The 27,394-nt window shown below is 41.0% G+C and overlaps 1 protein-coding gene across 3 annotated transcripts in view; it reads left to right on the top strand.

The window, feature by feature from the left end:
- Nucleotides 1-27,394, top strand: part of LOC120028099 (receptor-type tyrosine-protein phosphatase mu-like) — a 305,294-nt gene that overhangs the window by 123,693 nt on the left and 154,207 nt on the right. For all 3 annotated transcript variants that reach the window (XM_038973267.1, XM_038973266.1, XM_038973265.1), the window contains exon 7: nucleotides 5,317-5,610. In XM_038973267.1, the coding sequence (XP_038829195.1) occupies nucleotides 5,317-5,610 (294 nt within the window). The remainder of the gene's footprint in view (nucleotides 1-5,316; nucleotides 5,611-27,394) is intronic.

The raw sequence follows: 27,394 nt of genomic DNA, 5'->3' as shown, positions 1-27,394 counted from the left end.
TTCAAGGTCTCAGAGCGAGTGACGTCACCGATTGAAACACTATCAGCGCGCACCACTGCTAACTAGCTAGCCATTTTACATCGGTTACACCCCCCTTTTGACCTCCGCCTTTTCCGCAGCAACCAGTGATCCGGGTCAACAGCATCAATGCAACAGTATAGCTTCCGTCCCTCTCCTCGCCTGGGCTCAAACCAGGGACCCTCTGCACACATCAACAACTGCCTCCCGGCCTCCCGGGTGGTGCAGTGGTCTAAGGCACTGCATCGCAGTGCTAGCTGTGCCACCAGAGATTCTGGGTTCGAGCCCAGTGCTCCTCCTGCTCCTTCTGCACAAAGGCGGAGGTAGCGGTCCTGCTGCTGGGTTGTTGCCCTCCTACGGCCTCCTCCACGTCTCCTGATGTACTGGCCTGTCTCCTGGTAGCGCCTCCATACTCTGGACACTACGCTGACAGACAAAGCAAACCTTCTTGCCACAGCTCGCATTGATGTACCACTGGAGTGAAAGCACCGCCAGCATTCAAAAGTGACCAAAACATCAGCCAGGAAGCATAGGAACTGAGAAGTGGTCTGTGGTCACCACCTGCAGAACCACTCCTTTATTGGGGGTGTCTTGCTAATTGCCTATAATTTCCACCTTTTGTCTATTCCATTTGCACAACAGCATGTGAAATTTATTGTCAATCAGTGTTGCTTCCTAAGTGGACAGTTTGATTTCACAGAAGTGTGATTGACTTGGAGTTACATTGTGTTGTTTGTGTTCCCTTTATTTTTTTGAGCAGTGTATATATTTTTTAAAACTGCCTCCCACGAAGCATCGTTACCCATCGCTCCACAAAAGCCGCGGCCCATGCAGAGCAAGGGGTGCAACTACTTCAAGGTCTCAGAGTGAGTGATGACACCGATTTGAAACGCTGTTAGCCCATACTAGCTAGCCATTTGACATCGGTTACACATGGCTAGCACTGCCACACTAGCAACAACAAGCGTGCTCACAGAACATCCAACGTCTGTTTTCGAAATCCTTTCCAAATATTGAACCCTAGTCATTTCTGCACAATGCTAATGGTATGGGGAGTGGGAGTGTACATGAGCTTCCACAGCCCATGGGACAGGGACCAGTCATCTGGGGAACCGTGCGGGCTTAGGGGTTGGGTTGCATGGGAGCCGACCAGCCAATAACACTTCATTCAGCCTGTTTAGGGTAGGGCCCTGTGACCACTGGGAGGGTGTGGCTAGCAGCAGGTGCTATATAAAGTCACAGCTGCTTTTAGTTTCATAGTGCCTCTCCAGTCCAGTCCACACGGCTCGCTGCTTGCTTACTCAGCGCTTATGGCTACATGCAGCCATCCAGCGCCACGGCGACAGCTGAGCGCCACGACCAACCACATGGCGACCACATGTGGACTCGCTTGCTGCCACGAGCAGGCTCTTTGAACAAGGGGCACTCTTTTATGACTTCTAGGTTGTTGAGCAAGTGGGACTTGTAGTTCAACTGTAAAGTGGGACTTGTAGTTCAACTGTAATTATGGATGAAGTCCCTTTTATTTGTTGGGCAACGTGGTGACGATGGGGATATCACTCCTCCAGAATTCGGCTCAAATACTATTTGTTTTGTTTGTACTTCAGCTGCAATTGATTACGCTTGCCTGGCCCAATGGAGCCAGCAGGATGGTCCCAAAAGTGCAAACTGCACCCCTCTGTAACTCTCGGCAGACTCAATCAAATGCTCAGTGTTTGTTAGAAAACAAATCCTCTCACCATACAGATTGATGTTGTCTGTAATGTCAGCCCCAGCGCATTATGCTGTTTAGTCATTACTGATGGTCGATACCCACGTGGAGGTGAAAGGGAGTGAGGCCTGACACATCACACGGCACCCGTCAGTACGATATGGCTCCAACCTTTTGTTTTCCCATTCTGCTACGCGTCAGTGGCCGCGACGGATCGATTGCCGGGCCCTCCCGAAGCTGTTGAAGGACCTGATATCTTATTTATCTCTTTCTTTCTTCCCCCAACCCAAACAAAATGACATAGATGATGTGGTATCGGCTTAGCGGAGATGGAGACCCCTAGAACACCTTACAAGCCCCGCCGTCTAACTCCACCGCACAGCCAGATTGAACTGTCACTTCATCTCAAAGTTAATCTGAGCGATGAGGTGGCATCGCTCTCTCTCTCTCTCTGTTCTCTCGCTCTGTTCTCTCTCTGTGTTCTCTCTCTGTGTTCTCTCGCTCTCTCTCTCGCTCTCTCTGTCTCTCTCTTCTCGCTCTCTCTGTATGTTCTCTCGCTCTCTCTCTCTGTTCTCTCTCTCTCTCTCTCTCTCTGTGTGTTCTCTCGCTCTCTCTCTCTCTCTCGCTCTCTCTCTCTCTCTCTCTCTCTCTCTCTCTGTTCTCTCTCTCTCTCTCTGTTCTCTCTGTTCTCTCTCGCTGCTTCTAGAGACAGTAAAAGGTTTTTATTTGGCATGTGAGTCTCTCCACCTGATTGCCGTCTGATAACAGTTAAATCAGTCAGTACCCCAGGGATCAGGACAGCTGTCTTGACTGCTAAAGAAAGACGGTTAAATCATCTAGACAACCTTTGTTTGAGTGGTTGGTCTCTATCATCAAAATAGAATGAATTGTACATCTATACTCTATCAGAGGTTGAAATTATTTTTCAAAGTGATGGTTGTGGGAAAATTATAAAATCACCAGGAATTCAGCAATTTTTTGACATTTTCTAAATCTGTTCCCAAGTATTCCCAAAAATAAAAGCGTAATCAAGGTATGAAATCATTGTATTTTAAAATAAAAATCTCTTTCTGGTCTTAGTTGTGGACAATTTGCAGTGTAGAAATGATTATAATCATTTTCCGGCCCCCGACCACTCGCTCCGACAAAAGTCGGCCCGCTGCTGAATCTAGTTGCCTAGCTACCCTTGGTCTAAATGTAACAGACCTGTATTCAAATGTGTTGTCTTTGTAAAAATACCTGCGCTTGTCTGGTGTCTGCCGCAATGGGACCAATACAATAGTACCTAAAGTGCAAACCCCGCTGGCATTCCAGGCAGGCTCAATGAAAGGAAAGAAACACTATGTAAACCCAGGTATGAAACGTATAGAGTGGTGTAAACAGGGAAAAGGGAAGAGGAAGGGGTATGAGATGCAGGGAGGGTCAACAAGTGGGCGGCCATGACGTCTGTCTGGTCTGTCACATGCTGTGAGAGCGGCTCTGAGACTGCTGGGTAACTCCTGGGGCCACGGAGCAGACACCATCTAGTGAGAGGGAAGAGAATGGGAGAGAGGGGGGAGGGTATCAAGAGGGAGAGAGAATTTAGCTTGACCAATGCCACCACACGACCCACAGCAATAACACTAACTATTTTCAGTAGCTCCATATTGTTACCTAGTTTCCTTGGAGGGTTTCCGATAATGACACTTCCATTGACTCCAGTGTGTATAATATATCTGACGTCTATAAAACACAGTCCAGAGTCAGACGTCAACCCCAGTGGACACATTACAGACAGAGGTCTAGGGCCGTATTTCACACAGCGTCTCATAGTAGCAGTGAAGATCTAGGATCAGGTCACCTTGTCCATCTCATTCATTTCAATCTAAAAGTTACAGATGGTCCTAGATCAGCACTGCTATTGAGAGACGCTTGATACATACAGCCCCTGGGCAGACATTCTGTCTTTTCCATCTCACGGAAAAGTCACACGTTATGAGGCCAGGCTGACAGGAAGACAGATGAGCCATTACTTAACCAGTAATTGGTGTTCTCACTGGTTCCAATCGATATCAGAGACCATGGTGTGTGTGTGTGTGTGTGTGTGTGTGTGTGTGTGTGTGTGTGTGTGTGTGTGTGTGTGTGTGTGTGTGTGTGTGTGTGTGTGTGTGTGTGTGTGTGTGTGTGTGTGTGTGTGTGTGTGTGTGTGTGTGTGTGTGTGTGTGTGTGTGTGTGTGTGTGTGAACTACACACACCTCCGAAGGCGACAAAGCGCTCCGAGGTCCTGTTTTTCTTCCCACCGGAGAACTCCTGTAAATCGTGATGTATTGTATGAAAGCAACAGCCTAATATACTGTATATTCAGTAAACTAAAGGTGTATGTCCTCACTCCTCATATGCACTTCCTGTATAAAGAACAGTGTTATAGATAATTGGAAAACTAGACTGTTCAGTCTCTCTGAGATCAAATCTTCACATTAGTCACTGATATCCAAGTCTTATCTAGTCAGGTAGTAAATGCATCCGAGTTGCCAGACTTGGTCTCACCATGACACCTGGCTGGCCTGTCGGACAAGCTATCATCACGGTAAGTACTAACTATAGGCTAAGTCAACCCCTCGTGTATGTGTGACTCAGAAGGATTGACAGTCCCATTTGTGTGAGACACTCATCACGCAAGATCAGTGGGTGAGGGAGGGGCCATATCAAACTTCAAAGGCCAACACTGGGCTGTGTTTAGACCTAAGACGCTGACGTCACACGTCCATGGAAGTTGAGTCAGTCACTCCCTAGACCCGGCACTGAAAACACCCTTATAGAGCAAAAACATTCACCCTCACAATGGACAGGAATTGGCTCATTGTCTTATTGTTGGCGATTGAACACGATAGACTGACTTTGGTACAATGGATCCTCCTCAGAGGTCTCTTCAGGAAGACAGAGAGCGCTGGGTAGAGCAGAGGGAGATTGTGGAAATGGGTCACCGGGAGAAAGAGAGCAGGACCAGTGGGAGTGATGAGTAATGGATTCAGGTTAGCTGTTCTACCGGCGAAGGTCGGGAAATTAATTGGTTTAACTCATTACCTCGGTTCGGATCTCCCCTTTTTTCACCGTGCTCTCCACCTCAGCCCGGAACTCCCGGCTTTGTGTGAGGCACCGCGACCACAATCACTTAATTGCTCCTGCTTAAGATTTAAGCCGCCGATATCATGCGAACATGCATTCTATTTCTCTGCAGACTCACGTTGGGTGTAATTGAGAATTCTCTCTGTTCTGCTCTGTTTGCAGAGTGAACCTGTAGTATTTGCATAGTTTTAGTGTTTCTCTACGTTGACTGCAGGTTTAGCGCAGAGAGCTTTTTGCCATCTCTCTTGTATTGCCAGTCAAAATTAATCATCAAGAAACAGAACAGATATTTTGCAATATAACATTGACGTTATATCAGTTCCTGGACCGTATGAATAAAATAAAGTGTCTCTGGAGTTAAAAAAATTATTACATCATAAAGAATTAACATTTGGTAGGTAAACTCACAGTATTTGTCCACCAATTGAAATGACTATTTAAGACTTGTTATCTAACGCTCATCTCTTCCTCTTGTCCCCCAGAACCCCCGGTGCCCATCGCTCCACCCCAGCTTACCGCTGTGGGCGCCACCTACCTGTGGATCCAGCTCAACGCCAACTCCATCAATGGCGACGGGCCCATCGTGGAGCGGGAGGTCGAGTACCGCACGGTGGCGGGCAGCCTCATTGACAACCAGCCCGTGGACAAGACCACGCACAAGATCGGCCACCTGGACCCTGACACGGAGTACGAGATCAGCGTTCTGCTCACCCGCCCCCTGGACGGAGGAACGGGGGCCCCAGGACCTCCCCTGAGGGCCAAGACCAAGTGTGCCGGTGAGTCCCAAGACGTGCAGGGATGCAGACGTGCGTGCACACACTCCATGGGAGTGGCAGAAGGCCCTTTTTCCATGTATACAGTACGATGTTGTACAGTTACATACTAGCGGTTAGATAAACCCAGCAAAAACATAAACGTCCTCTGACTGTCAACTGCATTTATTTTCAGCCAACTTAATATGTGTAAATATTTGTATGAACATAACAAGACTCAACAACTGAGACATAAACTGAACAAGTTCCACAGACATGTGACTAAAAGAAATTGAATAATGTGTCCCTGAACAAAGGGGGGGGGGTCAAAATGAAAAATAAGTCAGTATCTGGTGTGGCCACCAGCTGCATTAAGTACTGCAGTGCATCTCCTCCTCATGGACTGCACCAGATTTGCCAGTTCTTGCTGTGAGATGTTACCCCACTCTTCCACCAAAGCACCTGCAAGTTCCCGGACATTTCTGGGGGGAATGGCCCTAGCCCTCACCTTCCGATCCAACAGGCCCTAGACATGCTCAGTGGAATTGAGATCCGGGCTCTTCGCTGGCCATGGCAGAACACTGACATTCCTGTCTTGCAGGAAATCACGCACAGAACGAGCCGTATGGCTGGTGGCATTGTCATGCTGGAGGGTCATGTCAGGATGAGCCTGCAGGAAGGGTACCACATGAGGGAGGAGGATGTCTTCCCTGTAACGCACAGCATTGAGATTGCCTGCAATGACAACAAGCTCAGTCCAATGACGCTGTGACACACCGTCCCAGACCATGACGGACCCTCCACCTCCAAATCGATCCCGCTCCAGAGTACAGGCCTCGGTGTAACGCTCATTCCTTCGACGATAAATGCAAATCTGACCATCACCCCTGGTGAGACAAAACCGCGACTCGTCAGTGAAGAGCACTCTTTGACAGTCCTGTCTGGTCCAGCGACGGTGGGTTTGTGCCCATAGGCAGTGTTGTTGCCGGTGATGTCTGGTGTCTGTTATTACAACAGGCCTACAAGCCCTCAGTCCAGCCTCTCTCAGCCTATTGCGGACAGTCTGAGCACTGATGGAGGGATTGTGCGTTCCTGGTGTAACTCTGGCAGTTGTTGTCATCCTGTACCTGTCCCGCAGGTGTGATGTTCGGATGTACCGATCCTGTGCAGGTGTTACACGTGGTCTGCCACTGCGAGGATGATCAGCTGTCCATCCTGTCTCCCTGAAGCGCTGTCTTGGGTGTCTCACAGTACAATACGGACATTGCAATTTATTGCCCTGGCCACATCTGCAGTCCTCATGCCTCCTTGCAAAATGCCTAAGGCACGTTCACGCAGATGAGCAGGGACCCTGGGCATCTTTCGTTTTGGTGTTTTTCAGAGTCAGTAGAAAGGCCTCTTTAGTGTCCTACATTTTCATAACTGTGACCTTAATTGCCTACCGTCTGTAAGCTGTTAGTGTCTTAACAACCGTTCCACACGTGCATGTTCATTAATAAATAAATAAAAATGTACCTTTATTTTACTAGGCAAGCCAATTAAGAACAAATTCTGATTTTCAATGACGGCCTAGGAACAGTGGGTTAACTGCCTTGTTCAGGGGCAGAACGAAAGATTTGTACCTTGTCAGCTCGGGGATTCAATCTTGCAACCTTTGGGTTACTAGTCCAACGCTCTAACCACTAGGCTGCGCTGCCGCCCCAATTGTTTATGGTTCATGGAACAAGCACAGGAAACAGTGTTTAAACCCTTTACAATGAAGATCCGTGAAGTTATTTGGATTTTTACGAATTATCTTTGAGAGACAGGATCCTGAAAAAGGGACGTTTCTTTTTTTGCTGAGGATAGTAGCGGTTCGATATGGTTCCTCATACTGCAGCACACCTTGCGTGCTGCTGCAGTATTCTATGGCACGTTATTTAATTGTCAGACATTTCTTTTTACATTCATGCAAGTTAGTACTAGTTTGACCATCAGATGGGATCTTTGAGAAGCATTTAATAGTCTCCCATATTGGCATTAGTAGAGAATTTAAAACCTTTTTTGTAGTAACATAGTACATGGGGTTGATTTTAAGATATTTGGCTTAATTAATATGATATTATGGTGGTTCTATTCCGAGGAAAAACGGAAAATAAAACCCTCAGAGTTTCTGTTAAGGTGGAATGGAAAATATTGCACTGTACAACGTGATGGAGTAGTCTACAGCATAAGAGGATTGGAGGATTCTAAATTAATACCTAAGGGGCATAACATTTCCACACCCTAATTGTAGTGTAACCAATATTCATTTCGCCTATGGTAGGCCTACAGTATATCTAAACATATTTTTTTCAATGACGTGACTCTCCGCCAATAATTACATTTAGAGGATTGGAGGATTCTAAATTAATATCTAAGGGGCATTTTCTATTAGGATCTGTGATAATATCTAAAGGGCTTTTCAATAATTCTGAATTAAATAATGATAATAATCGCTTTGTTTAAAAAGTGATATTTTGGAGATTTTTCATTTAACCTATATTGAGAGAGGAAAAAGGAAATTGTTGAACATGGGGTGAGACATTCTCACGAATCTGTAAATAAAGACAGTTTGTTATTTATTTCTGGAGAAACCTAACTTGATTATTTAGCAGACATCACTTGCTTATATTCAGTCAACACATATATCTTAAGAATATCATTGAACATAACATTTTCATGTCTCAGAGCAGTGCGAAACAGTGCTGAAATAGACGTCCACAGAGGGAAGGCTATAGATGACGCTATTTTGGAGATTTTTTTTTTTTTTTAAACGACAGTGAGGGATTTATAAATATTATTTTGGCCTTTATTCAGATGAATAACTTTGTTCCAATATTTCTGTATTTCAGTAATAATTATTCCCATAGTAATTCGTTATGGATCCATAACTAAATCAACATCTGCATTTTGAAAGATTATTTTTATCATTTTATTAACGAAAGCATAAAGATGCTGATGAAGAAATACAGTGCTGTACAGTATATGCTTTTATATTTGGATAATAAAGCATTTTGAAGATATAATCCACCTGCATTGTTTTAGGCTACTGTGCAGTCTGACAAGTAAACATAGCCTACAATACACACTGTAGTAAACATGGGAAAGTGCCTAATTCCTTTCATAAGGGAGAGCAGGCCATGTCCAGACTTTCTCTGTGACGTCAACTACCTTCAATAATGGCTGTACTAGAGAGTGCGGGCACGCATGAGACCGGGGTTCAATTCCCCGACAGGGAGGAAGGAGTAGGCTGTCCTTGTAAATAAGAATTTGTTCTTAACTGATTCCATATGTGTTATTTCATAGTTGTGGTGTCTTCACTATTATTCTACAATGTATAAAATAGTAAAAATAAAGAAAAATCCTGGAATGAGTAGGCGTGTCCAAACTTTTGACTGGTACTTGCTTAATTAATTTGATTAATATTATTGTGTTTCTATTCCAAGAAAGACAAAAAAAACTCTGGGTTTCCATTAGGATGGAACGGAAAATATGGCGCTGTACAACGTGACGGTTGGCAGTACAGTACTGGGCTATTTAGCTAAAGAATCCCCATGTCGTGCGGGCGGGGCACGCGGGGGACTGGGGTTCAATTCCCCGACGGGGAGGAAGGAGTAGGCTGTCCTCGTAGATAAGAATTTGCATAGTTAAATAAAGCTTACACTAAGAGCATAACATTTCTGCACCCTCATTTTCTAATTCTAGTCTAACTAATACCCATAATGGGCTATTATAATACTGTACATGGTGTCCAGGTCAGGATAACCAAAACATTTCTTTATTAAGGACTATCAGAAAGAATGTTGGTACTTATTTATTTTGATCCAAAGTCATGAATGAGTGAGTCACTCAGCTTTATGTAGGTGCCGGCTATACGACGGTGCCATCAACTTGATAATCTATAACGATATTTTAGGTTATTTAGTTTTCAAAAAACGAAAGTGAGCGATTGTAATCTGAAAAGGACAAAATAATATTTGTAAAGGACAAAAAATGTATTTCAGTTTTTAGCTGGTCTGGAGCAATGAAGTGGTGATGCAGGGTACCGTACTAAACCACAAGTTACCTCTAAGTCCCGGCGTAAGCTTCCAACTTTTAAAGGAGGAACCGCTGTAGTAGCGGTTAGAGAGTAGCGGTTAGAGAGTTAGTAGCCGCTGGAGAGTTAGTAGCCATTAGATAGCTTCTACACCTGAATTGTTTGGGGTTTTAGGCTGGGTTTCTGTACAGCACTTTGAGATATCAGCTGATCTAAGAAGGGCTATATAAATAGGTTTTAGCCGTTAGATAGTAGCCGTTAGATAGTAGCAGTTAGATAGTTAGATAGTAGCCGTTAGTTATTAGCCGTTAGATAGATAGATAGTAGCCGTTAGATAATTAGATAGTAGCCGTTAGATAGATAGATAGTAGCCGTTAGATAGATAGATAGTAGCCGTTAGATAGATAGATAGTAGCCGTTAGATAGATAGTAGCCGTTAGATAGTTAGTAGCCGTTAGATAGATTGTAGCCGTTAGATAGTTTGTAGCCGTTAGATAGTTAGTAGCCGTTAGATAGATAGTAGCCGTTAGATAGTTTGTAGCCGTTAGATAGATAGATAGTAGCCGTTAGATAGATAGATAGTAGCCGTTAGATAGATAGATAGTAGCCGTTAGATAGATAGATAGTAGCCGTTAGATAGATAGATAGTAGCCGTTAGATAGATAGTAGCCGTTAGATAGATAGATAGTAGCCGTTAGATAGATAGTAGCCGTTAGATAGATAGATAGTAGCCGTTAGATAGATAGATAGTAGCCGATAGATAGATAGTAGCCGTTAGATAGTTAGTAGCCGTTAGATAGTTAGTAGCCGTTAGATAGTTTGTAGCCGTTAGATAGTTTGTAGCCGTTAGATAGTTAGATAGTAGCCGTTAGATAGTTTGTAGCCGTTAGATAGTTTGTAGCCGTTAGATAGTTTGTAGCCGTTAGATAGTTTGTAGCCGTTAGATAGTTAGATAGTAGCCGTTAGATAGATAGTAGCCGTTAGATAGATAGTAGCCGTTAGATAGTTAGTAGCCGTTAGATAGTTTGTAGCCGTTAGATAGTTAGATAGTTAGTAGCCGTTAGATAGTTAGTAGCCGTTAGATAGTTAGTAGCCGTTAGATAGTTAGTAGCCGTTAGATAGTTAGTAGCCGTTAGATAGTTAGTAGCCGTTAGATAGATAGTTTGTAGCCGTTAGATAGTTAGATAGTAGCCGTTAGATAGTTTGTAGCCGTTAGATAGTTTGTAGCCGTTAGATAGTTTGTAGCCGTTAGATAGTTTGTAGCCGTTAGATAGTTAGTAGCCGTTAGATAGTTAGTAGCCGTTAGATAGTTAGTAGCCGTTAGATAGTTTGTAGCCGTTAGATAGTTTGTAGCCGTTAGATAGTTTGTAGCCGTTAGATAGTTAGATAGTAGCCGTTAGATAGTTAGATAGTAGCCGTTAGATAGTTAGATAGTAGCCGTTAGATAGTTAGATAGTAGCCGTTAGATAGTTAGATAGTAGCCGTTAGATAGTTAGATAGTAGCCGGTAGATAGTTAGTAGCCGGTAGATAGTTAGTTAGTAGCCGGTAGATAGTTAGTTAGTAGCCGGTAGATAGTTAGTTAGTAGCCGTTAGATAGTTAGTAGCCGGTAGATAGTTAGTTAGTAGCCGTTAGATAGTTAGTAGCCGTTAGATAGATAGTAGCCGTTAGATAGTTAGTTAGTAGCCGTTAGATAGTTTGTAGCCGTTAGATAGTTTGTAGCCGTTAGATAGTTTGTAGCCGTTAGTTAGATAGTAGCCGTTAGATAGTTAGATAGTAGCCGTTAGATAGTTAGATAGTAGCCGTTAGATAGTTAGATAGTAGCCGTTAGATAGTTAGTTAGTAGCCGTTAGATAGTTAGTTAGTAGCCGTTAGATAGTTAGTTAGTAGCCGTTAGATAGTTAGTTAGTAGCCGTTAGATAGTTTGTAGCCGTTAGATAGTTTGTAGCCGTTAGATAGTTTGTAGCCGTTAGATAGTTTGTAGCCGTTAGATAGTTAGTAGCCGTTAGATAGATAGTAGCCGTTAGATAGATAGTAGCCGTTAGATAGATAGTAGCCGTTAGATAGATAGTAGCCGTTAGATAGTTAGTAGCCGTTAGATAGTTAGTAGCCGTTGAATATTAGCCGTTAGATAGTTAGTAGCCGTTAGATAGATAGTAGCCGTTAGATAGATAGTAGCTGCTAGATAGATAGTAGCCGTTAGATAGATAGTAGCGGTTAGATAGATAGTAGCCGTTAGATAGATAGTAGCCGTTAGATAGATAGTAGCCGTTAGATAGATAGTAGCCGTTAGATAGATAGTAGCCGTTAGATAGTTAGTAGCCGTTAGATAGTTTGTTGCCGTTGAATATTAGCCGTTAGATAGATAGTAGCCGTTAGATAGTTAGTAGCCGTTAGATAGATAGTAGCCGTTAGATAGATAGTAGCCGTTAGATAGATAGTAGCCGTTAGATAGATAGTAGCCGTTAGATAGTTAGTAGCCGTTAGATAGATAGTAGCCGTTGAATAGTAGCCGTTGAATAGTAGCCGTTAGATAGATAGTAGCCGTTAGATAGATAGTAGCCGTTAGATAGATAGTAGCCGTTAGATAGATAGTAGCCGCTAGATAGATAGTAGCCGTTAGATAGATAGCAGCCGTTAGATAGATAGTAGCCGTTAGATAGATAGTAGCCGTTAGATAGTTTGTAGCCGTTAGATAGTTTGTAGCCGTTAGATAGTTTGTAGCCGTTAGATAGTTAGATAGTAGCCGTTAGATAGTTAGATAGTAGCCGTTAGATAGTTAGATAGTAGCCGTTAGATAGTTAGATAGTAGCCGTTAGATAGTTAGATAGTAGCCGTTAGATAGTTAGATAGTAGCCGGTAGATAGTTAGTAGCCGGTAGATAGTTAGTTAGTAGCCGGTAGATAGTTAGTTAGTAGCCGTTAGATAGTTAGTAGCCGGTAGATAGTTAGTTAGTAGCCGTTAGATAGTTAGTAGCCGTTAGATAGATAGTAGCCGTTAGATAGTTAGTTAGTAGCCGTTAGATAGTTTGTAGCCGTTAGATAGTTTGTAGCCGTTAGATAGTTTGTAGCCGTTAGTTAGATAGTAGCCGTTAGATAGTTAGATAGTAGCCGTTAGATAGTTAGATAGTAGCCGTTAGATAGTTAGTTAGTAGCCGTTAGATAGTTAGTTAGTAGCCGTTAGATAGTTAGTTAGTAGCCGTTAGATAGTTAGTTAGTAGCCGTTAGATAGTTAGTTAGTAGCCGTTAGATAGTTTGTAGCCGTTAGATAGTTTGTAGCCGTTAGATAGTTTGTAGCCGTTAGATAGTTTGTAGCCGTTAGATAGTTAGTAGCCGTTAGATAGATAGTAGCCGTTAGATAGATAGTAGCCGTTAGATAGATAGTAGCCGTTAGATAGATAGTAGCCGTTAGATAGATAGTAGCCGTTAGATAGTTAGTAGCCGTTAGATAGTTAGTAGCCGTTGAATATTAGCCGTTAGATAGTTAGTAGCCGTTAGATAGATAGTAGCCGTTAGATAGATAGTAGCTGCTAGATAGATAGTAGCCGTTAGATAGATAGTAGCGGTTAGATAGATAGTAGCCGTTAGATAGATAGTAGCCGTTAGATAGATAGTAGCCGTTAGATAGATAGTAGCCGTTAGATAGATAGTAGCCGTTAGATAGTTAGTAGCCGTTAGATAGTTTGTTGCCGTTGAATATTAGCCGTTAGATAGATAGTAGCCGTTAGATAGTTAGTAGCCGTTAGATAGATAGTAGCCGTTAGATAGATAGTAGCCGTTAGATAGATAGTAGCCGTTAGATAGATAGTAGCCGTTAGATAGATAGTAGCCGTTAGATAGTTAGTAGCCGTTAGATAGATAGTAGCCGTTGAATAGTAGCCGTTGAATAGTAGCCGTTGAATAGTAGCCGTTAGATAGATAGTAGCCGTTAGATAGATAGTAGCCGTTAGATAGATAGTAGCCGTTAGATAGATAGTAGCCGTTAGATAGATAGTAGCCGCTAGATAGATAGTAGCCGTTAGATAGATAGCAGCCGTTAGATAGATAGTAGCCGTTAGATAGATAGTAGCCGTTAGATAGATAGTAGCCGTTAGATAGTTTGTAGCCGTTGAATATTAGCCGTTAGATAGTTTGTAGCCGTTAGAAAGTTTGTAGCCGTTAGATAGTTTGTAGCCGTTAGATAGTTAGATAGTAGCCGTTAGATAGTTTGTAGCCGTTAGATAGTTTGTAGCCGTTAGATAGTTAGATAGTAGCCGTTAGATAGTTAGATAGTAGCCGTTAGATAGTTAGTAGCCGTTAGATAGTTAGTAGCCGTTAGATAGTTAGTAGCCGTTAGATAGTTAGTAGCCGTTAGATAGTTAGTAGCCGTTAGATAGTTAGTAGCCGTTAGATAGTTAGATAGTAGCCGTTAGATAGTAGCCGTTAGATAGTTAGATTGTAGCCGTTAGATAGTTAGATAGTAGCCGTTAGATAGTTAGATAGTAGCCGTTAGATAGTTTGTAGCCGTTAGATAGTTAGATAGTAGCCGTTAGATAGTTAGTAGCCGTTAGATAGTTAGTAGCCGTTAGATAGTTTGTAGCCGATAGATAGTTAGATAGTAGCCGATAGATAGTTAGATAGTAGCCGTTAGATAGTTAGATAGTAGCCGTTAGATAGTTAGATAGTAGCCGTTAGATAGTTAGATAGTAGCCGTTAGATAGTTAGTAGCCGTTAGATAGTTAGTAGCCGTTAGATAGTTTGTAGCCGTTAGATAGTTTGTAGTCGTTGAATATTAGCCGTTAGATAGTTAATAGCCGTTAGATAGTTAGTAGCCGTTAGATAGTTAGTAGCCGTTAGCTAGTTAGTAGCCGTTAGCTAGTTAGTAGCCGTTAGCTAGATAGTAGCCGTTAGATAGATAGTAGCCGTTAGATAGATAGTAGCCGTTAGATAGATAGTAGCCGTTAGATAGATAGTAGCCGCTAGATAGATAGTAGCCGCTAGATAGATAGTAGCCGTTAGATAGATAGTAGCCGTTAGATAGATAGTAGCCGTTAGATAGTTAGTAGCCGTTAGATAGTTTGTTGCCGTTGAATATTAGCCGTTAGATAGATAGTAGCCGTTAGATAGTTAGTAGCCGTTAGATAGATAGTAGCCGTTAGATAGATAGTAGCCGTTAGATAGATAGTAGCCGTTAGATAGATAGTAGCCGTTAGATAGTTAGTAGCCGTTAGATAGATAGTAGCCGTTGAATAGTAGCCGTTAGATAGATAGTAGCCGTTAGATAGATAGTAGCCGTATGATAGTTAGTAGCCGTTAAATATTAGCCATTAGATAGATAGTAGCCGTTAGATAGTTAGTAGCCGTTAGATAGTTAGTAGCCGTTAGATAGTTAGTAGCCGTTAGATAGTTAGTAGCCGTTAGATAGTTAGTAGCCGTTAGATAGTTAGTAGCCGTTAGATAGTTAGATAGTAGCCGTTAGATAGTTAGATAGTAGCCGTTAGATAGTAGCCGTTCGATAGTTAGTAGCCGTATGATAGTTAGTAGCCGTTGAATATTAGCCATTAGATAGATAGTAGCCGTTAGATAGATAGTAGCCGTTAGATAGATAGTAGCCGTTAGATAGTTTGTAGCCGTTAGATAGTTTGTAGCCGTTGAATATTAGCGGTTAGATAGTTAATAGCCGTTAGATAGTTAGTAGCCGTTAGCTAGTTAGTAGCCGTTAGCTAGTTAGTAGCCGTTAGATAGTTAGTAGCCGTTAGATAGATAGTAGCCGTTAGATAGTTAGTAGCCGTTAGATAGATAGTAGCCGTTAGATAGTTAGTAGCCGTTAGTTAGATAGTAGCCGTTAGTTAGATAGTAGCCTTTAGATAGATAGTAGCCGTTAGATAGATAGTAGCCGTTAGATAGATAGTAGCCGTTAGTTAGATAGTAGCCGTTAGATAGTTAGTAGCCGTTAGATAGTTAGTAGCCGTTAGATAGAGAGTAGCCGTTGAATATTAGCCGTTAGATAGATAGTAGCCGATAGATAGATAGTAGCCGTTAGATAGATAGTAGCTGTTAGATAGATAGTAGCCGTTAGATAGATAGTAGCCGTTAGATAGATAGTAGCCCTTAGATAGATAGCAGACGTTAGATAGATAGCAGACGTTAGATAGTTAGTAGCCGTTAGATAGTTAGTAGCCGTTAGATAGTTAGTAGCCGTTAGATAGTTAGTAGCCGTTAGATAGATAGTAGCCGTTAGATAGTTTGTAGCCGTTGAATATTAGCCGTTAGATAGTTTGTAGCCGTTAGATAGTTTGTAGCCGTTAGATAGTTAGTAGCCGTTAGATAGTTTGTAGCCGTTAGATAGTTAGTAGCCGTTAGATAGTTAGTAGCCGTTAGATAGTTAGATAGTAGCCGTTAGATAGTTAGTAGCCGTTAGATAGTTAGTAGCCGTTAGATAGTTAGTAGCCGTTAGATAGTTAGTAGCCGTTAGATAGTTAGTAGCCGTTAGATAGATAGTAGCCGTATGATAGTTAGTAGCCGTTAGATAGATAGTAGCCGTTAGATAGATAGTAGCCGTTAGATAGTTTGTAGCCGTTAGATAGTTTGTAGCCGTTAGATAGTTTGTAGCCGTTAGATAGTTTGTAGCCGTTAGATAGTTTGTAGCCGTTAGATAGTTTGTAGCCGTTAGATAGTTTGTAGCCGTTAGATAGTTTGTAGCCGTTAGATAGTTAGATAGTAGCCGTTAGATAGTTAGTAGCCGTTAGATAGTTAGTAGCCGTTAGATAGTTAGTAGCCGTTAGATAGTTAGTAGCCGTATGATAGATAGTAGCCGTATGATAGATAGTAGCCGTTAGATAGTTTGTAGCCGTTAGATAGTTTGTAGCCGTTAGATAGTTTGTAGCCGTTAGATAGTTTGTAGCCGTTGAATATTAGCCGTTAGATAGTTAGTAGCCGTTAGATAGTTAGTAGCCGTTAGATAGTTAGTAGCCGTTAGATAGTTAGTAGCCGTTAGATAGTTAGTAGCCGTTAGATAGTTAGTAGCCGATAGATAGTAGCCGTTAGATAGTTAGTAGCCGTTAGATAGTTAGTAGCCGTTAGTTAGATAGTAGCCGTTAGTTAGATAGTAGCCGTTAGATAGATAGTAGCCGTTAGATAGATAGTAGCCGTTAGATAGATAGTAGCCGTTAGATAGTTTGTTGCCTTTGAATATTAGCCGTTAGATAGATAGTAGCCGTTAGATAGATAGTAGCCGTTAGATAGATAGTAGCCGTTAGATAGATAGTAGCCGTTAGATAGATAGTAGCCGTTAGATAGATAGTAGCCGTTAGATAGTTAGTAGCCGTTAGATAGATAGTAGCCGTTAGATAGATAGTAGCCGTTAGATAGATAGCAGCCGTTAGATAGATAGCAGCCGTTAGATAGATAGCAGCCGTTAGTTAGATAGTAGCCGTTAGTTAGTTTGTAGCCGTTGAATATTAGCCGTTAGATAGTTTGTAGCCATTGAATATTAGCCGTTGAATATTAGCCGTTAGATAGTAGCCGTTAGATAGTAGCCGTTAGATAGTAGCGGTTAGATAGATAGTAGCCGTTAGATAGATAGTAGCCGTTAGATAGTTAGTAGCCGTTAGATGGTTAGTAGCCGTTAGATGGTTAGTAGCCGTTAGATAGATAGTAGCCGTTAGATAGATAGTAGCCGTTAGATAGATAGTAGCCGTTGAATATTAGCCGTTGAATATTAGCCGTTGAATATTAGCCGTTGAATATTAGCCGTTGAATATTAGCCGTTGAATATTAGCCGTTGAATATTAGCCGTTAGAAAGTAGCCGTTAGAAAGTAGCCGTTAGATAGTAGCCGTTACATAGATAGTAGCCGTTAGATAGTTAGTAGCCGTTAGATAGTTAGTAGCCGTTAGATAGTTAGTAGCCGTTAGATAGTTAGTAGCCGTTAGATAGCAGCCGTTAGATAGTAGCCGTTAGATAGATAGTAGCCGTTAGATAGTAGCCGTTAGTTAGTAGCCGTTAGATAGTTAGTAGCCGTTAGATAGTTAGATAGTAGCCGTTAGATAATTAGATAGTAGCCGTTAGATAGTAGCCGTTAGATAGTAGCCGTTAAATAGTTAGTAGCCGTTAGATAGATAGATAGTTAGTAGCCGTTAGATAGTTAGTAGCCGTTAGATAGATAGTAGCCGTTAGATAGATAGTAGCCGTTAGATAGATAGTAGCCGTTAGATAGATAGTAGCCGTTAGATAGTTTGTAGCCGTTAGATAGTTAGTAGCCTTTAGATAGTTAGTAGCCGTTAGATAGTTAGTAGCCGTTAGTTTGTAGCCGTTAGATAGTTTGTAGCCGTTAGATAGTTTGTAGCCGTTAGATAGTTTGTAGCCGTTAGATAGTTTGTAGCCGTTAGAAAGTTAGTAGCCGTTAGATAGTTAGTAGCCGTTAGATAGTTTGTAGCCGTTAGATAGTTAGTAGCCGTTGAATATTAGCCGTTAGATAGTTAGTAGCCGTTAGATAGATAGTAGCCGTTAGATAGATAGTAGCCGCTAGATAGATAGTAGCTGCTAGATAGATAGTAGCCGTTAGATAGATAGTAGCCGTTAGATAGATAGTAGCCGTTAGATAGATAGTAGCCGTTAGATAGTTAGTAGCCGTTAGATAGTTTGTTGCCGTTGAATATTAGCCGTTAGATAGATAGTAGCCGTTAGATAGATAGTAGCCGTTAGATAGTTTGTAGCCGTTGAATATTAGCCGTTAGATAGATAGTAGCCGTTAGATAGATAGTAGCCGTTAGATAGATAGTAGCCGTTAGATAGATAGTAGCCGTTAGATAGATAGTAGCCGTTAGATAGTTAGTAGCCGTTAGATAGTTAGTAGCCGTTAGATAGTTAGTAGCCGTTAGATAGATAGTAGCCGTTAGATAGTTAGTAGCCGTTAGATAGATAGATAGCCGTTAGATAGATAGCAGCCGTTAGATAGATAGCAGCCGTTAGATAGATAGCAGCCGTTAGATAGATAGTAGCCGTTAGATAGATAGTAGCCGTTAGATAGATAGCAGCCGTTAGATAGATAGTAGCCGTTAGATAGTTTGTAGCCGTTGAATATTAGCCGTTAGATAGTTTGTAGCCGTTGAATATTAGCCGTTGAATATTAGCCGTTAGATAGTAGCCGTTAGATAGTAGCCGTTAGATAGTAGCCGTTAGATAGTAGCCGTTAGATAGTAGCCGTTAGATAGTAGCCGTTAGATAGTAGCGGTTAGATAGATAGTAGCCGTTAGATAGATAGTAGCCGTTAGATAGTTAGTAGCCGTTAGATAGTTAGTAGCCGTTAGATAGTTAGTAGCCGTTAGATAGTTAGTAGCCGTTAGATAGTTAGTAGCCGTTAGATAGTTAGTAGCCGTTAGATAGTTAGTAGCCGTTAGATAGTTAGTAGCCGTTAGATAGATAGTAGCCGTTGAATATTAGCCGTTGAATATTAGCCGTTGAATATTAGCCGTTGAATATTAGCCGTTGAATATTAGCCGTTAGATAGTAGCCGTTAGAAAGTAGCCGTTAGATAGTAGCCGTTACATAGATAGTAGCCGTTAGATAGTTAGTAGCCGTTAGATAGTTAGTAGCCGTTAGATAGTTAGTAGTCGTTAGATAGTTAGTAGCCGTTAGATAGTAGCTGTTAGTTAGTAGCCGTTAGATAGTTAGTAGCCGTTAGATAGATAGATAGTTAGTAGCCGTTAGATAGTTAGATAGTAGCCGTTAGATAATTAGATAGTAGCCGTTAGATAGTAGCCGTTAGATAGTAGCCGTTAGATAGTAGCCGTTAGATAGTAGCCGTTAAATAGTTAGTAGCCGTTAGATAGATAGATAGTTAGTAGCCGTTAGATAGTTAGTAGCCGTTAGATAGTTAGTAGCCGTTAGATAGTAGCCGTTAGATAGATAGTAGCCGTTAGATAGATAGTAGCCGTTAGATAGATAGTAGCCGTTAGATAGATAGTAGCCGTTGAATATTAGCCGTTAGATAGATAGTAGCCGTTAGATAGATAGTAGCCGTTAGATAGATAGTAGCCGTTAGATAGATAGTAGCCGTTAGATAGTTTGTAGCCGTTAGATAGTTAGATAGTAGCCGTTAGATAGTTAGATAGTAGCCGTTAGATAGTTAGATAGTAGCCGTTAGATAGTAGCCGTTCGATAGTTAGTAGCCGTATGATAGTTAGTAGCCGTTGAATATTAGCCATTAGATAGATAGTAGCCGTTAGATAGATAGTAGCCGTTAGATAGATAGTAGCCGTTAGATAGTTTGTAGCCGTTAGATAGTTTGTAGCCGTTGAATATTAGCGGTTAGATAGTTAATAGCCGTTAGATAGTTAGTAGCGGTTAGCTAGTTAGTAGCCGTTAGCTAGTTAGTAGCCGTTAGATAGTTAGTAGCCGTTAGATAGATAGTAGCCGTTAGATAGATAGTAGCCGTTAGTTAGATAGTAGCCGTTAGATAGATAGTAGCCGTTGATATAGCCGTTAGATAGATGTAGCCGATAGATAGATAGTAGCGTTAGATAGATAGTATGTTTGATAGATTGTAGCGTTAGATAGATAGTAGCCGTTTGATAGATAGTAGCCGTTAGATAGATAGCAGCCGTTAGATAGATAGAGACCGTTAGATAGTTAGTAGCCGTTAGATATTAGTAGCCGTTAGATAGTTAGTAGCGTTAGATGAATAGTAGCCGTTAGATAGTTGTAGCCGTTGAATATTAGCCGTTAGATAGTTTGTAGCCGTTAGATCGTTAGTAGCCGTAGATAGTTAGTAGCCGTTAGATAGTTAGTAGCCGTTAGATAGATAGTAGCCGTTGAATATTAGCCGTTGAATATTAGCCGTTGAATATAGCCGTGAATATTAGCCGTTTGAATATTAGCCGTTGAATATTAGCCGTTAGATAGTAGCGTTAGAAAGTAGCCGTTACATAGATAGTAGCCGTTACATCAGATAGTAGCCGTTAGATAGTTAGTACCGTTAGATAGTTAGTAGCCGTTAGATAGTTAGTAGCCGTTAGATAGTTAGTAGCCGTTAGATAGTTAGTAGCCGTTAGATAGTTAGTAGCCGTTAGATAGATAGTAGCCGTTGAATATTAGCCGTTTGAATATAGCCGTGAATATTAGCCGTTTGAATATTAGCCGTTTTGAATATTAGCCGTGAATATAGCCGTTGAATTATTAGCCGTTGAATATTAGCGTTAGATAGTAGCCGTAGAAAGTAGCCGTTAGATAGTAGCCGTTACATAGATAGTAGCCGTTAGATAGTTAGTAGCGTTAGATAGTTAGTAGCCGTTAGATAGTTAGTAGCCGTTAGATAGTAGTAGCCGTTAGATATAGCTGTTAGTTAGTAAGCCGTTAGATAGTTAGTAGCCGTTAGGTAGATAGATAGTTAGTAGCCGTAGTAGTTAGATAGTAGCGTTAGATAATTAGATAGTAGCCGTTAGATAGTAGCGTTAGATAGTAGCCGTTAGATAGTAGCCGTTAAATAGTTAGTAGCCGTTAGATAGATAGATCAGTTAGTAGCCGTTAGATACGTTAGTAGCCGTTACGATAGTAGCCGTTAGAATAGATAGTAGCGTTAGATAGATAGTAGCCGTTAGATAGATAGTAGCCGTTAGATAGATAGTAGCCGTTAGATAGATAGTAGCCGTTGAATATTAGCCGTTAGATAGTTAGTAGCCGTTAGATAGATAGTAGCCGTTAGATATATATTAGCCGTTAGATAGATAGTAGCCGTTAGATAGTTTGTAGCCGTTAGATAGTTTGTAGCCGTTAGATAGTTTGTAGCCGTTAGATAGTTTGTAGCCGTTAGATAGTTAGTAGCCGTTAGATAGTTAGATAGTAGCCGTTAGATAGTTAGATAGTAGCCGTTAGATAGTAGCCGTTCGATAGTTAGTAGCCGTATGATAGTTAGTAGCCGTTGAATATTAGCCATTAGATAGATAGTAGCCGTTAGATAGATAGTAGCCGTTAGATAGATAGTAGCCGTTAGATAGTTTGTAGCCGTTAGATAGTTTGTAGCCGTTGAATATTAGCGGTTAGATAGTTAATAGCCGTTAGATAGTTAGTAGCCGTTAGATAGATAGTAGCCGTTAGATAGATAGTAGCCGTTAGATAGTTAGTAGCCGTTAGTTAGATAGTAGCCGTTAGTTAGATAGTAGCCGTTAGATAGATAGTAGCCGTTAGATAGATAGTAGCCATTAGATAGTTTGTTGCCGTTGAATATTAGCCGTTAGATAGATAGTAGCCGTTAGATAGATAGTAGCCGTTAGATAGATAGTAGCCGTTAGATAGATAGTAGCCGTTAGATAGTTAGTAGCCGTTAGATAGAGAGTAGCCGTTGAATATTAGCCGTTAGATAGATAGTAGCCGATAGATAGATAGTAGCCGTTAGATAGATAGTAGCTGTTTGATAGATTGTAGCCGTTAGATAGATAGTAGCCGTTTGATAGATAGTAGCCGTTAGATAGATAGCAGCCGTTAGATAGATAGCAGACGTTAGATAGTTAGTAGCCGTTAGATAGTTAGTAGCCGTTAGATAGTTAGTAGCCGTTAGATAGATAGTAGCCGTTAGATAGTTTGTAGCCGTTGAATATTAGCCGTTAGATAGTTTGTAGCCGTTAGATAGTTAGTAGCCGTTAGATAGTTAGTAGCCGTTAGATAGTTAGTAGCCGTTAGATAGATAGTAGCCGTTGAATATTAGCCGTTGAATATTAGCCGTTGAATATTAGCCGTTGAATATTAGCCGTTGAATATTAGCCGTTGAATATTAGCCGTTGAATATTAGCCGTTGAATATTAGCCGTTGAATATTAGCCGTTAGATAGTAGCCGTTAGAAAGTAGCCGTTAGATAGTAGCCGTTACATAGATAGTAGCCGTTAGATAGTTAGTAGCCGTTAGATAGTTAGTAGCCGTTAGATAGTTAGTAGCCGTTAGATAGTTAGTAGCCGTTAGATAGTAGCTGTTAGTTAGTAGCCGTTAGATAGTTAGTAGCCGTTAGGTAGATAGATAGTTAGTAGCCGTTAGATAGTTAGATAGTAGCCGTTAGATAATTAGATAGTAGCCGTTAGATAGTAGCCGTTAGATAGTAGCCGTTAGATAGTAGCCGTTAAATAGTTAGTAGCCGTTAGATAGATAGATAGTTAGTAGCCGTTAGATAGTTAGTAGCCGTTAGATAGTAGCCGTTAAATAGATAGTAGCCGTTAGATAGATAGTAGCCGTTAGATAGATAGTAGCCGTTAGATAGATAGTAGCCGTTAGATAGATAGTAGCCGTTGAATATTAGCCGTTAGATAGTTAGTAGCCGTTAGATAGATAGTAGCCGTTAGATATATATTAGCCGTTAGATAGATAGTAGCCGTTAGATAGTTTGTAGCCGTTAGATAGTTTGTAGCCGTTAGATAGTTTGTAGCCGTTAGATAGTTTGTAGCCGTTAGATAGTTAGTAGCCGTTAGATAGTTAGATAGTAGCCGTTAGATAGTTAGATAGTAGCCGTTAGATAGTAGCCGTTAGATAGTAGCCGTTCGATAGTTAGTAGCCGTATGATAGTTAGTAGCCGTTGAATATTAGCCATTAGATAGATAGTAGCCGTTAGATAGATAGTAGCCGTTAGATAGATAGTAGCCGTTAGATAGTTTGTAGCCGTTAGATAGTTTGTAGCCGTTGAATATTAGCGGTTAGATAGTTAATAGCCGTTAGATAGTTAGTAGCCGTTAGATAGATAGTAGCCGTTAGATAGATAGTAGCCGTTAGATAGTTAGTAGCCGTTAGTTAGATAGTAGCCGTTAGTTAGATAGTAGCCGTTAGATAGATAGTAGCCGTTAGATAGATAGTAGCCGTTAGATAGTTTGTTGCCGTTGAATATTAGCCGTTAGATAGATAGTAGCCGTTAGATAGATAGTAGCCGTTAGATAGATAGTAGCCGTTAGATAGATAGTAGCCGTTAGATAGTTAGTAGCCGTTAGATAGAGAGTAGCCGTTGAATATTAGCCGTTAGATAGATAGTAGCCGATAGATAGATAGTAGCCGTTAGATAGATAGTAGCTGTTTGATAGATTGTAGCCGTTAGATAGATAGTAGCCGTTTGATAGATAGTAGCCGTTAGATAGATAGCAGCCGTTAGATAGATAGCAGACGTTAGATAGTTAGTAGCCGTTAGATAGTTAGTAGCCGTTAGATAGTTAGTAGCCGTTAGATAGATAGTAGCCGTTAGATAGTTTGTAGCCGTTGAATATTAGCCGTTAGATAGTTTGTAGCCGTTAGATAGTTAGTAGCCGTTAGATAGTTTGTAGCCGTTAGATAGTTAGATAGTAGCCGTTAGATAGTTTGTAGCCGTTAGATAGTTAGATAGTAGCCGTTAGATAGTTAGTAGCCGTTAGATAGTTAGTAGCCGTTAGATAGTTAGTAGCCGTTAGATAGTTAGTAGCCGTTAGATAGTTAGTAGCCGTTAGATAGTTAGTAGCCGTTAGATAGTTAGTAGCCGTATGATAGTTAGTAGCCGTTGAATATTAGCCGTTAGATAGATAGTAGCCGTTAGATAGATAGTAGCCGTTAGATAGATAGTAGCCGTTAGATAGATAGTAGCCGTTAGATAGTTTGTAGCCGTTAGATAGTTTGTAGCCGTTAGATAGTTTGTAGCCGTTAGATAGTTTGTAGCCGTTAGATAGTTAGTAGCCGTTAGATAGTTAGATAGTAGCCGTTAGATAGTTAGTAGCCGTTAGATAGTTAGTAGCCGTTAGATAGTTAGTAGCCGTTAGATAGTTAGTAGCCGTTAGATAGTTAGTAGCCGTTAGATAGTTAGTAGCCGTATGATAGATAGTAGCCGTATGATATATAGTAGCCGTTAGATAGTTTGTAGCCGTTAGATAGTTTGTAGCCGTTAGATAGTTTGTAGCCGTTAGATAGTTTGTAGCCGTTGAATATTAGCCGTTAGATAGTTATTAGCCGTTAGATAGTTAGTAGCCGTTAGCTAGTTAGTAGCCGTTAGCTAGTTAGTAGCCGTTAGATAGTTAGTAGCCGATAGATAGTAGCCGTTAGATAGATAGTAGCCGTTAGATAGATAGTAGCCGTTAGATAGTTAGTAGCCGTTAGTTAGATAGTAGCCGTTAGTTAGATAGTAGCCGTTAGTTAGATAGTAGCCGTTAGATAGATAGTAGCCGTTAGATAGATAGTAGCCGTTAGATAGTTTGTTGCCTTTGAATAGTAGCCGTTAGATAGATAGTAGCCGTTAGATAGTTTGTAGCCGTTGAATATTAGCCGTTAGATAGTTAGTAGCCGTTAGATAGTTAGTAGCCGTTAGATAGTTAGTAGCCGTTAGATAGATAGCAGCCGTTAGATAGATAGCAGCCGTTAGATAGATAGCAGCCGTTAGTTAGATAGTAGCCGTTAGTTAGTTTGTAGCCGTTGAATATTAGCCGTTAGATAGTTTGTAGCCATTGAATATTAGCCGTTGAATATTAGCCGTTAGATAGTAGCCGTTAGATAGTAGCCGTTAGATAGTAGCGGTTAGATAGATAGTAGCCGTTAGATAGATAGTAGCCGTTAGATAGATAGTAGCCGTTAGATGGTTAGTAGCCGTTAGATAGATAGTAGCCGTTAGATAGATAGTAGCCGTTAGATAGATAGTAGCCGTTAGATAGATAGTAGCCGTTAGATAGATAGTAGCCGTTAGATATTAGCCGTTGAATATTAGCCGTTGAATATTAGCCGTTGAATATTAGCCGTTGAATATTAGCCGTTGAATATTAGCCGTTGAATATTAGCCGTTAGAAAGTAGCCGTTAGAAAGTAGCCGTTAGATAGTAGCCGTTACATAGATAGTAGCCGTTAGATAGTTAGTAGCCGTTAGTTAGTAGCCGTTAGATAGTTAGTAGCCGTTAGATAGTTAGTAGCCGTTAGATAGCAGCCGTTAGATAGTAGCCGTTAGATAGATAGTAGCCGTTAGATAGTAGCCGTTAGTTAGTAGCCGTTAGATAGTTAGTAGCCGTTAGATAGATAGATAGTTAGTAGCCGTTAGATAGTTAGTAGCCGTTAGATAGATAGTAGCCGTTAGATAGATAGTAGCCGTTAGATAGATAGTAGCCGTTAGATAGATAGTAGCCGTTAGATAGATAGTAGCCGTTAGATAGATAGTAGCCGTTAGATAGATAGTAGCCGTTAGATAGATAGTAGCCGTTAGATAGTTAGTAGCCTTTAGATAGTTAGTAGCCGTTAGATAGTTAGTAGCCGTTAGATAGTTAGTAGCCGTTAGATAGTTTGTAGCCGTTAGATAGTTTGTAGCCGTTAGATAGTTTGTAGCCGTTAGATAGTTTGTAGCCGTTAGATAGTTAGTAGCCGTTAGATAGTTTGTAGCCGTTAGATAGTTAGTAGCCGTTGAATATTAGCCGTTAGATAGTTAGTAGCCGTTAGATAGATAGTAGCCGTTAGATAGATAGTAGCCGCTAGATAGATAGTAGCCGTTAGATAGATAGTAGCCGTTAGATAGATAGTAGCCGTTAGATAGATAGTAGCCGTTAGATAGTTAGTAGCCGTTAGATAGTTAGTAGCCGTTAGATAGTTTGTTGCCGTTGAATATTAGCCGTTAGATAGATAGTAGCCGTTAGATAGATAGTAGCCGTTAGATAGTTTGTAGCCGTTGAATATTAGCCGTTAGATAGATAGTAGCCGTTAGATAGTTAGTAGCCGTTAGATAGTTAGTAGCCGTTAGATAGTTAGTAGCCGTTAGATAGATAGTAGCCGTTAGATAGATAGCAGCCGTTAGATAGATAGCAGCCGTTAGATAGATAGCAGCCGTTAGATAGATAGCAGCCGTTAGATAGATAGCAGCCGTTAGATAGATAGTAGCCGTTAGATAGTTTGTAGCCGTTGAATATTAGCCGTTAGATAGTTTGTAGCCGTTGAATATTAGCCGTTGAATATTAGCCGTTAGATAGTAGCCGTTAGATAGTAGCCGTTAGATAGTAGCCGTTAGATAGTAGCCGTTAGATAGTAGCCGTTAGATAGTAGTGGTTAGATAGATAGTAGCCGTTAGATAGATAGTAGCCGTTAGATAGATAGTAGCCGTTAGATAGTTAGTAGCCGTTAGATAGTTAGTAGCCGTTAGATAGTTAGTAGCCGTTAGATAGTAGCCGTTAGATAGATAGTAGCCGTTGAATATTAGCCGTTGAATATTAGCCGTTGAATATTAGCCGTTAGATAGTAGCCGTTAGAAAGTAGCCGTTACATAGATAGTAGCCGTTAGATAGTTAGTAGCCGTTAGATAGTTAGTAGCCGTTAGATAGTTAGTAGCCGTTAGATAGTTAGTAGCCGTTAGATAGTAGCTGTTAGTTAGTAGCCGTTAGATAGTTAGTAGCCGTTAGATAGATAGATAGTTAGTAGCCGTTAGATAGTTAGTAGCCGTTAGATAGTAGCCGTTAGATAGATAGTAGCCGTTAGATAGATAGTAGCCGTTAGATAGATAGTAGCCGTTAGATAGATAGTAGCCGTTAGATAGTTTGTAGCCGTTAGATAGATAGTAGCCGTTGAATATTAGCCGTTAGATAGTTAGTAGCCGTTAGATAGATAGTAGCCGTTAGATATATATTAGCCGTTAGATAGATAGTAGCCGTTAGATAGATAGTAGCCGTTAGATAGTTTGTAGCCGTTAGATAGTTTGTAGCCGTTAGATAGTTTGTAGCCGTTAGATAGTTTGTAGCCGTTAGATAGTTTGTAGCCGTTAGATAGTTTGTAGCCGTTAGATAGTTTGTAGCCGTTAGATAGTTAGTAGCCGTTAGATAGT

The sequence above is a fragment of the Salvelinus namaycush genome, chromosome 33 (assembly GCF_016432855.1).
Source record: "Salvelinus namaycush isolate Seneca chromosome 33, SaNama_1.0, whole genome shotgun sequence".
Classification (NCBI taxonomy): domain Eukaryota; kingdom Metazoa; phylum Chordata; class Actinopteri; order Salmoniformes; family Salmonidae; genus Salvelinus; species Salvelinus namaycush.
The sequence above is the reverse complement of the archived record's forward strand: the minus strand, read 5'-3'. Positions and strand labels throughout refer to the sequence as shown.